Source organism: Echeneis naucrates, chromosome 11 (assembly GCF_900963305.1).
Source record: "Echeneis naucrates chromosome 11, fEcheNa1.1, whole genome shotgun sequence".
NCBI classification, from domain to species: Eukaryota; Metazoa; Chordata; class Actinopteri; order Carangiformes; family Echeneidae; genus Echeneis; species Echeneis naucrates.
In genome coordinates, this window is record NC_042521.1 from 5,820,424 (window position 1) to 5,834,942 (window position 14,519).

Below are 14,519 nucleotides of genomic sequence, written 5' to 3' on the forward strand. Positions count from 1 at the left end.
AGAGACTTGTGCCTGTACTAGCAGGTCTGTTGCTAATATCTGTGGGAATATAATTTGGCGGATTTGCAGCAAAGCAGGCTTTTCTATGACAGGCTGTGTGTAATGAGTGATGCTATTCATCCATTTTTTTTTTTGGTTCAGATTGACTCTGAGCCACGGGGGGATAAGTGGTTTAAGAAGCAGGGAGTCAGGAGCTTCCTGTGGATGACTGAGGCCAGAGGGAGATAGGGGAGAGGCCCAGCACTCTCCTTCCTGCCTCAGTACTGCAGGGAAAAATAAAACATGTCGTCGGCTCATTTATTTCCACAGCACCATTAAGTCATGGCATTAAGACAGAAAGGAACAGGAACACACACATACTTAGAGACCCAAACACACGCAAACACACACAAGCTCACTTAGCTACCCTCTGCCGTTCCTCCACGACAGAAAACCAATAGTTAATAGTTCATACAGATCTCCCTAATCAAACAGTTACAAAGTGCAGACACTACATTAATCATCATGTATGACATTGATATTGACTCTGGTCCAGTGAGCCGAGACGTGAGTGTAGTAGACGGTGCCAAGGATGGATTGTTCTTACCCATTCTGCATTGCAGCAGGATCATATGTTAACGCCATGCCAGTCTGAAAGAGAAAAGCCAATGAGCATGCAAGATCAACATGCATTATGAATCAATGCACAGTGAAATAAAACATATAAAGAAACAGTGAACTGCTCCATGTGGAAGTTTAACATTACGGTCGGAGAACACTGGTCATGAAACAACATTTTTTTTTGTTGAGAATTCAGATTATGTTCAAACAAGCTGTGAAATGTTAAAAATTTCTCTCTCTCTCCCTATTTTTCGTTTATCTTTTACCCAGTCTTTCACTTGAGCTAGGCTTACTGGCTGATGGCTCCATCTTAAAATTTTATCTTAATTAAAATGAACCAAAACCTGTGAGGAAACCAAAAATGATGCAAACATTTGGTCAGTTTATTCAATCCCAACAGTTGCCAAACCTTACTCAGTAGTATGTACATCTGAGATGATTCTGTCACTGTGTGATACTCTGTGCTGCATGTCTGTCGATTTTTCCTGAACCAATGTCACCATGATAATTCGCTGTACCTTCCTTGTACTTGGGGAATAACGTGATTTTAGACCCTGATTCCTTTTGTTCGAAATAAATTCAATCAAATCAAAATCAACCCATTTCGAATTGGAAAAACTGACAAGTGATAAAGCTGATGCGGGGAAAGCTTTGTCAGTGGGACAAAGTGAATTAGTATAGACGATGCCTCTCTTTCCATTGCAATCACGTGCGATCGTGTTTTTATAAATCAGAGGAAATGAAGAAATGCCTTTTGGAGAGGGAAGGAGTGAGCGGAGAACTCAGCTCTTTGTCTGTTCATGGTGCGTGTGTGTGCGAGTGTGTTTACGCAAGGATGTGCAAGTGTGTAAGGCCCTCTTAAAGTCCAGGAGAGAAACCTGCTGCAATCCGTCATCTGCATTCCTGAAGGTTCTCTCCCGGAGGAGAGCTAATCCGATTTCTTTTAACGGGAGGCTGCTGAGGACGGCAGATTTCATCAGCATACACACAGATGCGCGCACACACACACACACACACACACACACACACATTTCCTTTTCTTGCCCTTCCTCTCTCATACTTTGCTCTACCACTCTTTCCTTCCTTTCTTCATCATCCCGCGTTCTCTTGCTTTCTTCCCTTGCCTTTCTCTCTTCATCCCTCACATCTTTCTATACCACTCTTTTGCCTTTGTTCCTACAGAGGGCTACCTACACTGAGCTGAACTGTTGAGGGAGTAGTGGACCAGAGGAGGGGAGGGGGGCAGGGAGCCTGGACTGAGCCCATGAGAGTGAACAAAAACAGAAAAAACTCCATCAAATGAGTAAGCCCTCCGGATGTTTGGACCTGCATGTGCTTGGTGGTAAGCTTTGTTGTTGGAGAGCTGATTAAAAAAAAAAAAAAAAAAAAAAGACTTCAGAAGACTTTTAATGTAAAGCTGTAAAGTCAAGCTGTTAGTCCAGGTAGTTTATTCATCTTTTTCCCTCCCAGTGTCTTCCCACCTTCCCATTCTTCACATCCATACGTCTAAGTTGATTGAGCTCTGTGTTTATGAACCGTCTTTACCATAAATGGGAGTTGAGGAGTCTCAAAGCATGCCTGTCTGTCTGTGTATGTACGAGTGTGTGTTCATGTGTGCGTTAATGGCACTGGCAGACATGGCCAGCTGTCTGGTGAGGCTGATAACTCCCCTAGGTGCCGTTCTTGGTTCCATGTGCTGATGAATTCCACAGCACAGAAGCTCCTGGCCGGGGAACCTGCGTGGCCAATGACTGATTACCGATGCAGTCAGCTCTTGGCTCTGTCGCAATGAGGGTTAAGGAAAAGACAGAGAGTTTGTGTATGCTTTTGTCTGAGCTTGATCCAAGAGTGTAAAAACACACACACACACACACACAAAAAAAAACAACCTTGACTGCACAGTATATACTGAACAGGCGCACTGAACAAAGCTTGGCCAAGGATAAAGCTTTGACCAACTGACCTGGCTTTTCAAGATGGAGAAGCTATGGATGCTCATTTAACACGTTAACTTAAACACTGAGTTACGCTTTCATTGTCTCATGCAGTGAATAAACTGTTTAAAAAAAAAGAAAAAGCCAGCAGCTGGCTCCAAAACTCAGAATGACTCGTTGCTTTCAATCATTAATTCAAATTTTTCAAGATGTGGAAATTTCTTTTGAAATGAGTAACTTCTCATTTGTGCTCTTGAGTGTGAAGAAAATCCATTTTGTCTAACTAATGTCTCTTCAATCCAAATATAAAAGTACGTTATTATGGCAATAAAGCATTTTTTGACTCAGATGCTAAAATCTGGCCGGTAACAACCTGTGCTGTTCTTAAACAGGAAAACTGAGCCAAGCAAGTCTCCTGTCCCCACACACACTAACACACTGACCCACTCCCTCCTTGATTTTTTTTGCCTCAATAGACTGATCCCCTCTTTATTTTTTTCTTTTGCCTCATTGCCACACACATGTACACAACACACACATGGACATCTGTCATGCTCTCACGCGGAGTGGAAAGCCGGATGTTTTCTTCCATCTTCGCTTATTCCCCCAGAGTGGGTGCTTGAGAAGTGTGACTTTGAAAGTTTTTTTTTTTTTTTTCTTTGTGTATAGAAGAGTGAATTGGTGAAAGAGTGTGAGGAAGTGAAGAGAGAAAGAGAAGGGGGGGTGAGCACCCATGGCGCTTCTGTCTGTCTGTCTGTGTCTAAGTGTGTGTGTGTGTGTGAGTGTGTGTGTGTGTGGTATGAGGAAGATGCAGGGACTAATATGTTTGTCAGCATGAGACAGCGAGAAACAGCACTTTCTAGACTCCCACTTTGGGTAGTTTACAAGAAAATCTGTCATATATTTCTCAATCCTCACCACCAGCCACCCTGCAGCACTCAACCCCTTGTAACTCCTGACTGATCATGCAATGTGTTCTCTATCTCTTTCTCTCTCTCGGTCTGTGAGTCACTCACTCGCTCTCGCTCTCCATATGTTGCTGTGGGATCTGGGAAGACTTCAAACACGGGGAAGAAGATACAGCGAGACAAAGTGGGAGAGAGAAAGAGAAGGCAAGAAGGAAGGAGTGCTCAAAGACGGGGGAGTGGGGGGGGGGGCAAATGCAAAGAGGGAGAGAGTGAGAGAAAGCAGGAGACACCGACAGAGCAAGACGTGAAGGCAGAGAGACATGAAGGAGGACAGTAATGGATTGTGCGGACTGTTGCTTGCCCTCATCTGCCTGCCACAGGGAGTGAGCTGAGGAATGGCCTCAGCTGTGATAAAGAGTCTAACATGTGATGCCTATCTCCAATTTCCCCGCCATTACAGCTGATCAATGGCCACAAGGACGCCCCAACACATCCATGCCACTCCACGTATGAGGGGTCTTTCTGTCGCCAGCACAAGGCTTTGTCAAATCCAAGCGTATGCTGGTGAAGCCAAGCTTTGAGTAGAGCTTCATCAAATAAAAAAAAATAAAAGTGCATTTCAGTGCTACATGGGAAATTCAGTTCTGTTTTAAGTTTTTTTTTTTTTTTTTTATTTGATCCTTATATTGGACCTAAATCCACAGGGCTTATGTTGTCAGGATCTAATGTGTTTGTCGCCTTGTGGGCTGGAGTGTAGCGCGATCTCTCCAGAAGACCTAATTTCCCAAAATAACTAACAACCAAGGTGTTACAGAAAGGAAAAGCAGGATTGGGAGTTAATGAAGATTTTTATTCAAAAAATAAACTATCCAAATGAAAGTAAATTAAACTTTATTTGAATCTGGAATCTGAACTGTTTAAAGGGGTAATTTTTATTTAAATCTAATCCTAAAATATTTATGCCATGTTAAATTCAGAAACCACAGTTACTAAAAAAAACTAAACAAACAAACAAAAAATAAACCCTGCTGGTTCAAATATCTAAATCTCAAGTCGAGCCCTTTCAAGGATAGAAAAAAACAACACACACATAAATGCTGGTACACTGGAACATGTTCAACAACAGATACACACACACAGACACACACCCACTCCCTTGAACTACGGCTGTTAAACCTCAGCCTCTCACTCATGCCGTCATGCCTTAATGCAGTGTAATGTGAAACACTGCAGAGGAAAGAAAGGGATGGAGGGAATAAGAGGGCCATGGTGCAGAGGAGGGATTTCTTTCTCAGTGACACAACAGGAAGAACTTCTCAGAAATAAACAAGCAAATAGGTCTCTTTAAGCTACTGAAATTAAATACATGTTCCCACAGAGAGCTAAACCAATTCTCACCTTTCCTGCATTCATTCCTCCCAAACAGCAAATGTTCTTTGCTCACTCTATAGGCTTCAGCTGAAAACTAGCTGGCAACGAACGCTCTAAGGGTGTGATCGTGTGCCGGGGTGTTTGTGTTCAGCTCAGCCGTTGGCTGAACTCAAAACTCTTCAGAAACTCTCATAAGTCTCTCTTCTCTTTCTCCTTCTCTCTGTTCGTTTTTAAAGCCCTGCGTATATATGCATTCTTTTTTTCAAAGTTGAAAATGCTTCAACTTAAACAAACAGCATAAGAAAAATTTGCATCTAATTTTATTTTTGTTTTGGCTTTATATTCAAAGTGTGCGTTCTCTGCTTTTTAAAACTTACCTTGTAATTTGATTTCTTTTCTGTCGAGGACGACAGCCATGAATCTCTCCCTGCAATATTTTCACTTCTGCTGTTACCCACTCAACACCAGGCCGAAAAACAGTGCAAGTATAAGGATTATGATATTAATGTTAGCATTAAAAGTGATTGGGGTCAAAAAAATATCAGAAATGTAACTGATGACTAAGGATGATATGGGCTACGTGTGTTTTTCTCATACTGAAGTGTAAGTGAAATCTGTCCCTTTGTTCCACAGGGCACAAACTCAGGTCATGAAGTCCTGTGCTTTGTGACTTTGACAAGAGACGTGGCACGATGTGCAGCTGTTTCTGGCTCAGGTCACAGGCATTGTGTCACAGAGGACATAGACGGCGGGAATGAATACTACAAAAGGACAAAGGGAGTATTCTCTCAATTTTAGCAGTGTAGGACATTCCCTCATCCTTATTACGTTTCTTTAGATAAAATAGCTGCACACACTCATGGAAGCACACACACACGCACAAGTGCACGCACCCACACTCAATCAAGAAAATGCAGTCATCTGGCTTTACCTCAAGTAAACTGAGCTGACCCTGTCGATGTGTGGGCCTGCAAGGGGATGGAGGAATGTGATTTAGGTTAAACATGCTTCACTGACTTATAGGTGTTAGGGCTGTTGAACATGTGACGGACAGACGCTCTCCCTCTCTCTCACACACACACACACACATACACACAGTACTCTGCCAACTTGTTCTCAATACACATTCAGGTTCTCTACAAGACAAACACACTGAGAGCATGTGTATCCTGAAGGACAAACATTTCATCTCTCCTGGTCTCCCCTACATTGCAGCTTCAGCACAACTGTCAGCCATACTGAGTGTGTGCGTGGGCATGTGTTTATGCACATGTGTGTGTACATCTATACAGTCCTGTCTGAGGCACTCTTCTACCTGTCTCCTCTCTGTGTCCTTCCCAGTATAGCAGCTTGGTAGCTCACGAATAGAATTTAACCTTGTCTCCACATGTTGCTGATGAATATGTTACCATAGCACTCTATCCAATTTCAGCAGGTTTCCCAGCATTCTGATGTATGGCAGGAATATGCGTGTTCAGTGAGGCATTTGGCTTGAGATGCAATTTACGTGACAGCACCTATACATCCGGGGGCAGTTTGATCGATAACCAGGGCGTTTTTCTTTTCTTTTTTTTTTTTTTTTTAACAGTGCCGTACTTTAGAGTAAATACAAATGACAGGCAGTAATGGTTTACATACATCCAGATGTTATAGCTAACTCTGTAGGCAAACTTTAGGGGCCATTACCTCAGAGGTAAATGCCAGATTTAGAACGTCATCATTGTAGAATGGAGAAGGGTTTAATTGGGTTAGATGAAATATTTTGGCACAATCTGGGCTTTTTTCAGTGCAATCAAATCTCTAAAACAGCAAAATAAGACAAAAATAGAAATAAGAGGATACTTTTATGTTGAAAATTGTGGCCTGCAGACAATGACAACAGCAATGTTAAGGTGCCAGTTTTCCATCTCTGACTGAGTAGTGGATTATGTGGTTTCTGAAGGACCACCTTTTAGCTGTAGGGATCTTAATCAGGCACAATGTGTGCAGTACATCTGTGTGCTGGCATTGTATATTGTTTAGCTTTGCAATTTTTTGGTCTTAAAATTGTCATTCATTCATTAAAAGTCAGTGGATAGCAGGAGAAAAACAAAGCCAATCTAAAATATAAATGTGGAGGGACTGCTACGTAGCTGAAGGCTAAATGAACAGACCCTGAGATAAAAAAAAAAAAAATTATATCATGATTGTTGCTTGATGACACACAACAGTAATATTATAGATCATTTAATTATACTTTGCTCAGTTTAAATTCCCTTTGCTGTATTTATAGCATCTGTGATGTCTGGGGTAGCTTCATCACCAAACTTGCCAGACAGGATATTAAACACGCAGTTATCACATGAATAAAAAAAACAAAAAAAACAAAACATATATTGAGATGTAGTGTGAGACACTCACTGGCATGTCCCACACTCTTCAGTTTAAAGGGGCAAAAATCAATCTTTTGTGCCTTTTTGGACTTAATAAAAGAGGATGGCACCTGCACTGGGGACACCTTACCTCGCCTTCTCTGTGCCACGGCCTTCCGTTCTGAGGGTATTTGCTCTGGCTCTGGCGTTTCTTCTGCCCTCCATCAGCAAATTTGCAGAGCAAAGGCTCCGTGGGAGCTGCAGAAAGGGAGGGGGGAAGACAAAATCATGTTAAGACTGTATCCTGTGACCCCCTCAGAAGGACAGAAGTCCTTTTGAACTGTGTCGCGTCTCTTCTTCTACCATTTCACCTCTGCCTCCCCCCTCCTCCCTCCCTCCCTCCTTCCCTCCTCTTTGCCCTCCAACGGCGTATTTAGACAAATTCCCAGACCAATGTTGTTGGCAGGCCCTGCTACCCTGGCCCAGGCTGGCAGACCATGAAAGAGCATTGCAGGGTATTGTTGAAATAATAATCACAGTAATCGCTCTTGTAAATACCTCTGAGATGGTAATGTAGGACTGCTCTGTCAGCCAAAACTTGTTTCTAAAAGGCGTTCCTGTTCCTGACGCATAATCCCTCTATGTTTTACTTTAACAGCCATCGTCTCTTTTATTTGAAATTTTATGCCTTTTTCCACTCCGCAACCATCAGCGCAAGTGTCTGACTGAGCGCAGTGTGAGCAGAGGCTGTCATACATTTAATACTGCTACACTGCTATTCTAAGAGTGAACACTGGGGGCGATCTAATCATTTCTCACAGAGCGAACAATAATAACACAGGTATAAAACGAGCATGTCTCTTCAGAGCTGGCAGGTGTGAAGGAAGGTATAACATGACATGAAATAACTCTTAATAATTCAATTAAAAAAAAGAGAAAACTGAAAAAAGCCTTCTGCACAGCAATCTCATCTGAGCTGTCTCCTTTTGTGTGCATAATTGCCAATAAAAGGTTGATGAACCCATTGCCATGACCTTCGTTGGTGTAAAGATAACTTGTCAAAGGGCACTTTCTCACACTTGAGCTGCAGGTGAGAGCAGAAAGAGACCAAGCTGATACAGAGAAAGGGCTCTCCTGATGAGATACTGCTGTGGGGTGAGAGAAAAAATCTGGAGAAAGACAGACTGAATGAAAGAGGAAGGTGAAAGGGAGAAAAAAAGAAAAGAAAAGAAAAGTTTTTCTCGTGAGAAAGAGGTGGCTCGTTTGGCCAAGAATCTGGCGGTCTTAGTGGTGTCTGTCTCCCTTTTCATCCTGTGTCAGCGAGATCGGAATCTCTTTGGACGCAGACTGTGATGGTGAGTGAGGGGATGGGAGACAGTTGGATAAACTAAGAGGAACACGTGAGTACAAAGGCAGTAAAAAAGAAAGAGGAAAGAGATAAGAAGAGAGGAGGCTGAGTAACTGACAGAGAAACAACGAGAAAACAGTAGTCGAGTGAGAATCTACACCAGGATCAAACACTCATTCCCTGGGAGAGCTGTACAGCTCAGCAACAGTACGGCACATACTGAGCCAGCAAGCTTGTCCAAACACTTGACTACTGCTGCCCTGCACCTGGTGGCTTAGAAAGAACCGACCACTCTGCTGTCAACGCATTCGCATTACAGGCCCGGCTGCTTGTGACATGGCCGCTGTGTGACGACACAGAGGCCAATGATGGGGCTGTCTGCCGGAGCTGGGCAATGGGACCTTTTATTAGAGCATGCTAGAGATGACAACCACCAGGGGAATTGTTGATGCTTTAATCTACACTCCCAGGTGTTAAGACCTTCATAATAACACAGCATCATCAGACAGGAGAGCAAGAAATGCTGTCACGATCGACAAGGCAGCGATGGCAATAAAACAACCTGAAGTCAAGTGAATATATGACAGGGGAGGTTTCCAGCCGAAGGAGCTAACAGGATGATTTGTTTATTCATTTGCACTTTCTGACAGGTCACAGCTTTTAGTGGCGTTATATTGTTCTTAAGTGGGTGCAAATAAGAAGATGGCTGTGTTTTCATTTATGTTGCTGCAGTGCTACTGTCGGGACAGACCTATGAAAAATTCTCTTTAAAAAAAAAAAAAAAAAAAAAAATAGTGTGAGCATGTTTGTGTGGCTTTAGGGGATACTGTGGAACCAAACTGCTCAAAGTCAGCCCAGGAGAACACAGGCGGAAAGGGAGAGTGAGAGAAATGCTGCAGAAGAAAAACAACAAAACCGCTTCCAAGCCTGTCCTCTGGCACTCTCGGAGATAATTAGCTATCGGAGAAATTTGGAGAATCTGACACAGAGCACGCTGATGTTCCCCCCGCTGACTACATCCCCAGTTCCCACAGCGAACTAGCCAATTTGTTTAAGACTCAGCCCAAGATCAACAGCCTCACACTACCCCACCCACCCTGTGAACACACTCACCCCTCTGTTGCCCTGATACACACACCCAACTTCTGCCCTTAAGTCTCTCTGTAACAACCCTTGAAAACACACACAGTCACATACCCGTACACACACACACACACACACACACACACACACACACACAATGCAAATGACTGCCAGCCTAAAAACCCTTCTTAGACCTCTCACCACACGCCGTCATCACTGGCACAGCCCGGAATAAACTAGGCCACTGGATGTACATACTAGCTTGCTGATGCTGCGTCTTTTTACCACAGGCTCCAAGTACAACACATTTCACGCTGGCTCTGCTCCACGTGTGATGTAGGAGGCCGTGTGCTGCAAAAAAAATGGTCCAGTTATGAACCAATTTACTGGCCTTTAATGATCCTAAATTATGGAAAAGAGACATAAATTGTTTTTGGTCAGAGGTCAGCAACTCCTGATAACAAGCTACTCCATGGAGACTCCTAATTGGTTTTATGTGTGTTGCCGTGGCAACTGGTAAACATATTAATGAAGGGTGACCACAGACATATGCACATGTGTCTTTGTGCTTTGGAGTACGCATACCAAGAGCAACCACAATCATGCGCAGACATACACACAACAAGAGGACCAGCGCTCGACAGCTTAGTGAGATTAAGTCTTCTGTGCAGCTAGCCTCATTTGATCACAACTTCAGCTCAGTCATACGCCACTCTGTGCATTTGGCTGTGAAGAGATAGTCAAGGCTTTCTGCTCATCAAGAGGCACATTACCATCCAGCAAAAGGAACCAGTGAATGCATGCAGATGTACTTCTACACAAGACAATGTAATTACAATAGCCATTTAAATTGAAGCTTGTTGTGAGTTTCACTTATTAGCAATGAGTGCGCAAGTAATTATTGCTATTACGGCCTATTTCCTATGGGCCGACATCTGCGGCGAAGCAGTCCTTTGTCTGTAGAATAACAGGCAGCGTGGCAAGAACACCGGATCTCACCATTCCTTTTTGGTCTGATATCTGTAGACAAAGAGAGCTTACGTGCTCCGGATGGTCTCAAAAGGCCACCTCAATAGCATCTTGATCTATGAATGCAAATAAGCACACGCATTATAATCCATCAATGTCAGCCCGTCATACATTCATCCGCTGCTCAGAATTGGACAGTACATCTGTTTGGCCTGAATGGTGGAATCAATGCAAGCATAGCCCCAAGCTGTATCAGGGCCGGGTAAAAGGTTTTGCTCAGTGAAACAGCCAGCTTTTCACCATCAAGACAGTTACAAAAGAGGCCTCTCACAAGGGTGCAGAGTCAAACTGGGCTGGCCTCGCTTTGCTCTGAGAGCATGCAAAGCCCTAGAGGGCGAACAGAGAGAACTGTTAAGCCACTTGCACCAAAATATGTCACTCTGAAAAAGCTTCAGTCAAAAGAAGCTTTCCATGTTTCAATGACAACTTTAGTTCAAGGTTCCTGTGGGCTGTCTGCCTTGAAGTTCCATGAGCTACATACCTCTGAAAAGACCTTTGGACATATTTGGACATATTTGGATATATTTGGAAAAAATTAAGGAAAAGGAAGAAAGAGGACAGTATTGTGTTGGAGTTCTGTTGTTTCGTCATGCTGCTCGGGGGGATCTCTAATTCGATCAACAACTCTTTGATTCCCATCAGCCAGCTTGACCTGCCATCCCAAACTGAGAAGGCTGTGTCTTATGGGAAACAGAGCGGAGGGAGGAAGCAAGAGATGTGGAAAGACATAGACAGATACAAGAAAAGGAAAAAGAACGCATCTTATAGAAATAGAATAGTTAGAAGGGAAGAAACATGATGGGTGGACAGAATGCAAAGACGCATGAGCTCAAACTACAGCTGCATGACATACATGCACAGTCAAATGGACAAGCCGAGAATGGCTGCCACACAGGAAGGCAGGCGGCAGCAGCTTTTCTACAGGGAGGGCTTTGACGGATCCCAGTCGATAGCTCTCACAACTGCCATGCTGGCCTTGCATCCTTCAGCATGGAAATGAAGACTGTCTGCCAGCCATTTTGCTGACAGGGACGGCACACGCGGCTCAATGACACGGCCCGATAAATGGAGCAGGGCGCTGAGACGAGAGCACGGCAGAGAGTGAGGCAAAGAGGGAGCGAGGAAGATAGATGGAGAGACAGATACCGTGTCGTAGAGAGACACAAAGACACAAGGAGACTATGACAGAGGGGAAAGAGAGTCACCGAGGGTGGAAGTAACCATCATGGTCCACTTTACCTCCTCCTGATCCGTCCTATACCGATGAATAAGAGAGAGAAGGATGTCAACAACGCCTCTCACCCTGCATCTGCTACACATGTTCTCTGGCTATTGATCAGGCCCCGCTCAGACTTTCCCAATAGAGGGTTCCTGCAGCATGTCAGACGGCTCATGCCTGTGATGATATAATGGATTACGGGAAGGGAAGTGGAGGGAAGAGCCCTGGACGCGGGCGGTAGAAGCCTGATTGATGAGCTATTGCGCACTTAACAAGAGTAATGTTATGTAGGGAGACTCTGACATGCTAATCCATCTCTCACTCCCTCCATCAGATTGCATCTCTCTCTGTCATGGTTATCGTCTGTCTGCCTCTTTCTCTCTCCCCATTTCTTTCTCTCTTTCCTCTTTTCTATCCATCGATCCATCTATCTATCTATCTATCTATCTATCTGTCTATCTATCTATCTATCCATCCATCTATCTGTCTGTCTCTTTATGCATCAGTGTGCAGACACTGATCCCAGACCTGATTCAGACAAATAAACAAAGCTGATGGATGAGATGAGCTCCATGTGTGTCTGGCACACACCGAGTCTACAGTATAATGCAGCAGACAACTATAATTGACTGAGACCATCTTATGGGAATGGGAACGCTTATAGAATCAACGTGTGCATGTCTTTGTGCCTGAGCGGCAGGATTAAGCAGGCATCGTGTGAAATGATCCAACAGAAAAAGATTCCCATTCAGCGCGCACAAAGAGTTGTAATTATTTTAGCAGTTGAAAATATAGTGGCTATAAGTTCTGGTTCTGAATTAATCTGCTCTGACTTGAATGTGAGAGCAGCAAGTGAAACGCCAAACAGGCAGCAGGCTTCCAACTGTTATATTCCTGTGAGACGAGCTCTTAGGTACCAGTTAAACTTCATTTTAGCTTAATCAGCTAATTCCACTTGCCATTCCCAATGCTGAAGTTGCCATGGTGAGTAAACAAATAAGTAAAAACACGAGGCCAGACAGAGGTGTATAAGAGAGCAGTATTTGCCAACTCTAATGAACGGCTCACAATCCTGCATCTTTGTATTAAAATAACATTTATACAAGTAGACAGTCTTCACCGCATTCATTCCAAATGCCATAGTTGAGCGTCGCTGGTTCTTGTAGTCAGCTGCAATGTTAAAGTGGCAGTGACAGATGTTTCTAATGCTGAAGCCACACATGCTGCTTCGCGCTGCCAACATCTTTGTTGCTGCAGACGGTCTCAGTATCAGTGGCTGCTTTACACAGCTGGTCAGGGTGGCAATTACAGTCCAAGTGTCCGCATTGTGGTCGGCGCAAAATTGTGAGAGTGAAGTATGAGATTGAAAACACTATTTGTGGAGTGGATTCGAAATAAGATCCAAGCTAAGAAAACACAGCAATGTGCAACGGGCAACTCAGTATGTCACAGATGGATCGACCAGCAGTGAGCCAAACTAACTTCTTGTTCGGTCTCGAAGATGTAATAAGACTCACACTAAATGCTTCCCTGCACTGACAATACCCAACTTATTAAGCATCTTTATGAGTAATAAAGTTAGATACCACCAAAGGCATATAAAGGCTTATTTTATAACCTGGATAATTGAAACTCTTCTTAGCCTAAACCCTTTTCTTTCTAATTCTGGGATCACATTTGATCCACGCTGAGTCTGTTTCTGAAGAAATGATGGAGCTTCCATCAGGCAGAATCAAATAATACATCAAGTATTTAAATAACCAGAGAACAGCTGTTTTTGTGGAAGAAATAACAAGCCTTCATTGGTTCCCTTCGGCCTCGCGGCTTAAATCTGCTTCTGGGCTGTGACCTTTCCTTTCGTGGCAAACAGTTTTGGCTGAGGCAAAGGGACTTAAGAGCAGCTGTTGCTGTATTTTGCCTGTGGGGGTTGACTTGCGCTGCCACTGTCTGTGTCACTGTCTGTGTGGGCAGGCAGCAGAGCTCGCTCTCTCCCTGTTAGCAGAGTATTATAACACTGCCAACGCCTCCAGTGACCCGTGAAACCTTCCATCTATAGAGATGAATCATACAGATGGGTGCTTTGTAATTCAACAGAACTGCCCATCCACCAAACCGACAGCAAGCATTTCTTGGTGTATCTGACGCTGTATCAGTGTTTTAGCTCCATTGTGAAGGCTTCATTATTTATATCATCCATTCGAACCTGAATACATATTTGAGCCTTTTTCTCTGCTCTCCAAAGCTTTCACACAATGCTACGGCAAAATTACTTGGGTTTATTTCTCAAGGCGAGGTTTTGCTGAGCATGCATGGTATTTCTCAGCACCGCACTGCTTGACATTCATAGAGTTACACAAATTCACACTCAGGGCGCATTACAAACAGTTCTTTGCTGCTGGCCAGCATGAGACTCAAAGGGAAAAATTGAATGGTGCAAGAATTCAGTTGTGCGATTTCCTTGTTATAAGTGAGGTTAGCTAACCTTTGGGCTCCCATTGCCTGGAAATCGACAATGACATTCGAAGAGGAACAGAAAATATGCTACAAACTGGAAATACGAGACAGCCATATCAGTTAGAGCAGCACGCTGAAACACACAAAAGGCTGTATGTCTGTTAACTAGGTTTCCACCGTAGGGGGTTTCCAGTAACAGCAGTATGGACAGGAAAGAAAATG

General features: G+C 43.7%; 1 protein-coding gene across 6 annotated transcripts in view; it reads right to left on the reverse strand.

Annotated features, from left to right (window-relative positions):
- Positions 1-14,519, reverse strand: part of LOC115050597 (RNA-binding motif, single-stranded-interacting protein 3) — a 238,561-nt gene that overhangs the window by 26,146 nt on the left and 197,896 nt on the right. For all 6 annotated transcript variants that reach the window (XM_029513487.1, XM_029513488.1, XM_029513486.1 and 3 more), the window contains 2 exons: positions 7,316-7,422; positions 587-630 (listed from right to left, as the gene is read on the reverse strand). In XM_029513487.1, the coding sequence (XP_029369347.1) occupies positions 587-630; positions 7,316-7,422 (151 nt within the window). The remainder of the gene's footprint in view (positions 1-586; positions 631-7,315; positions 7,423-14,519) is intronic.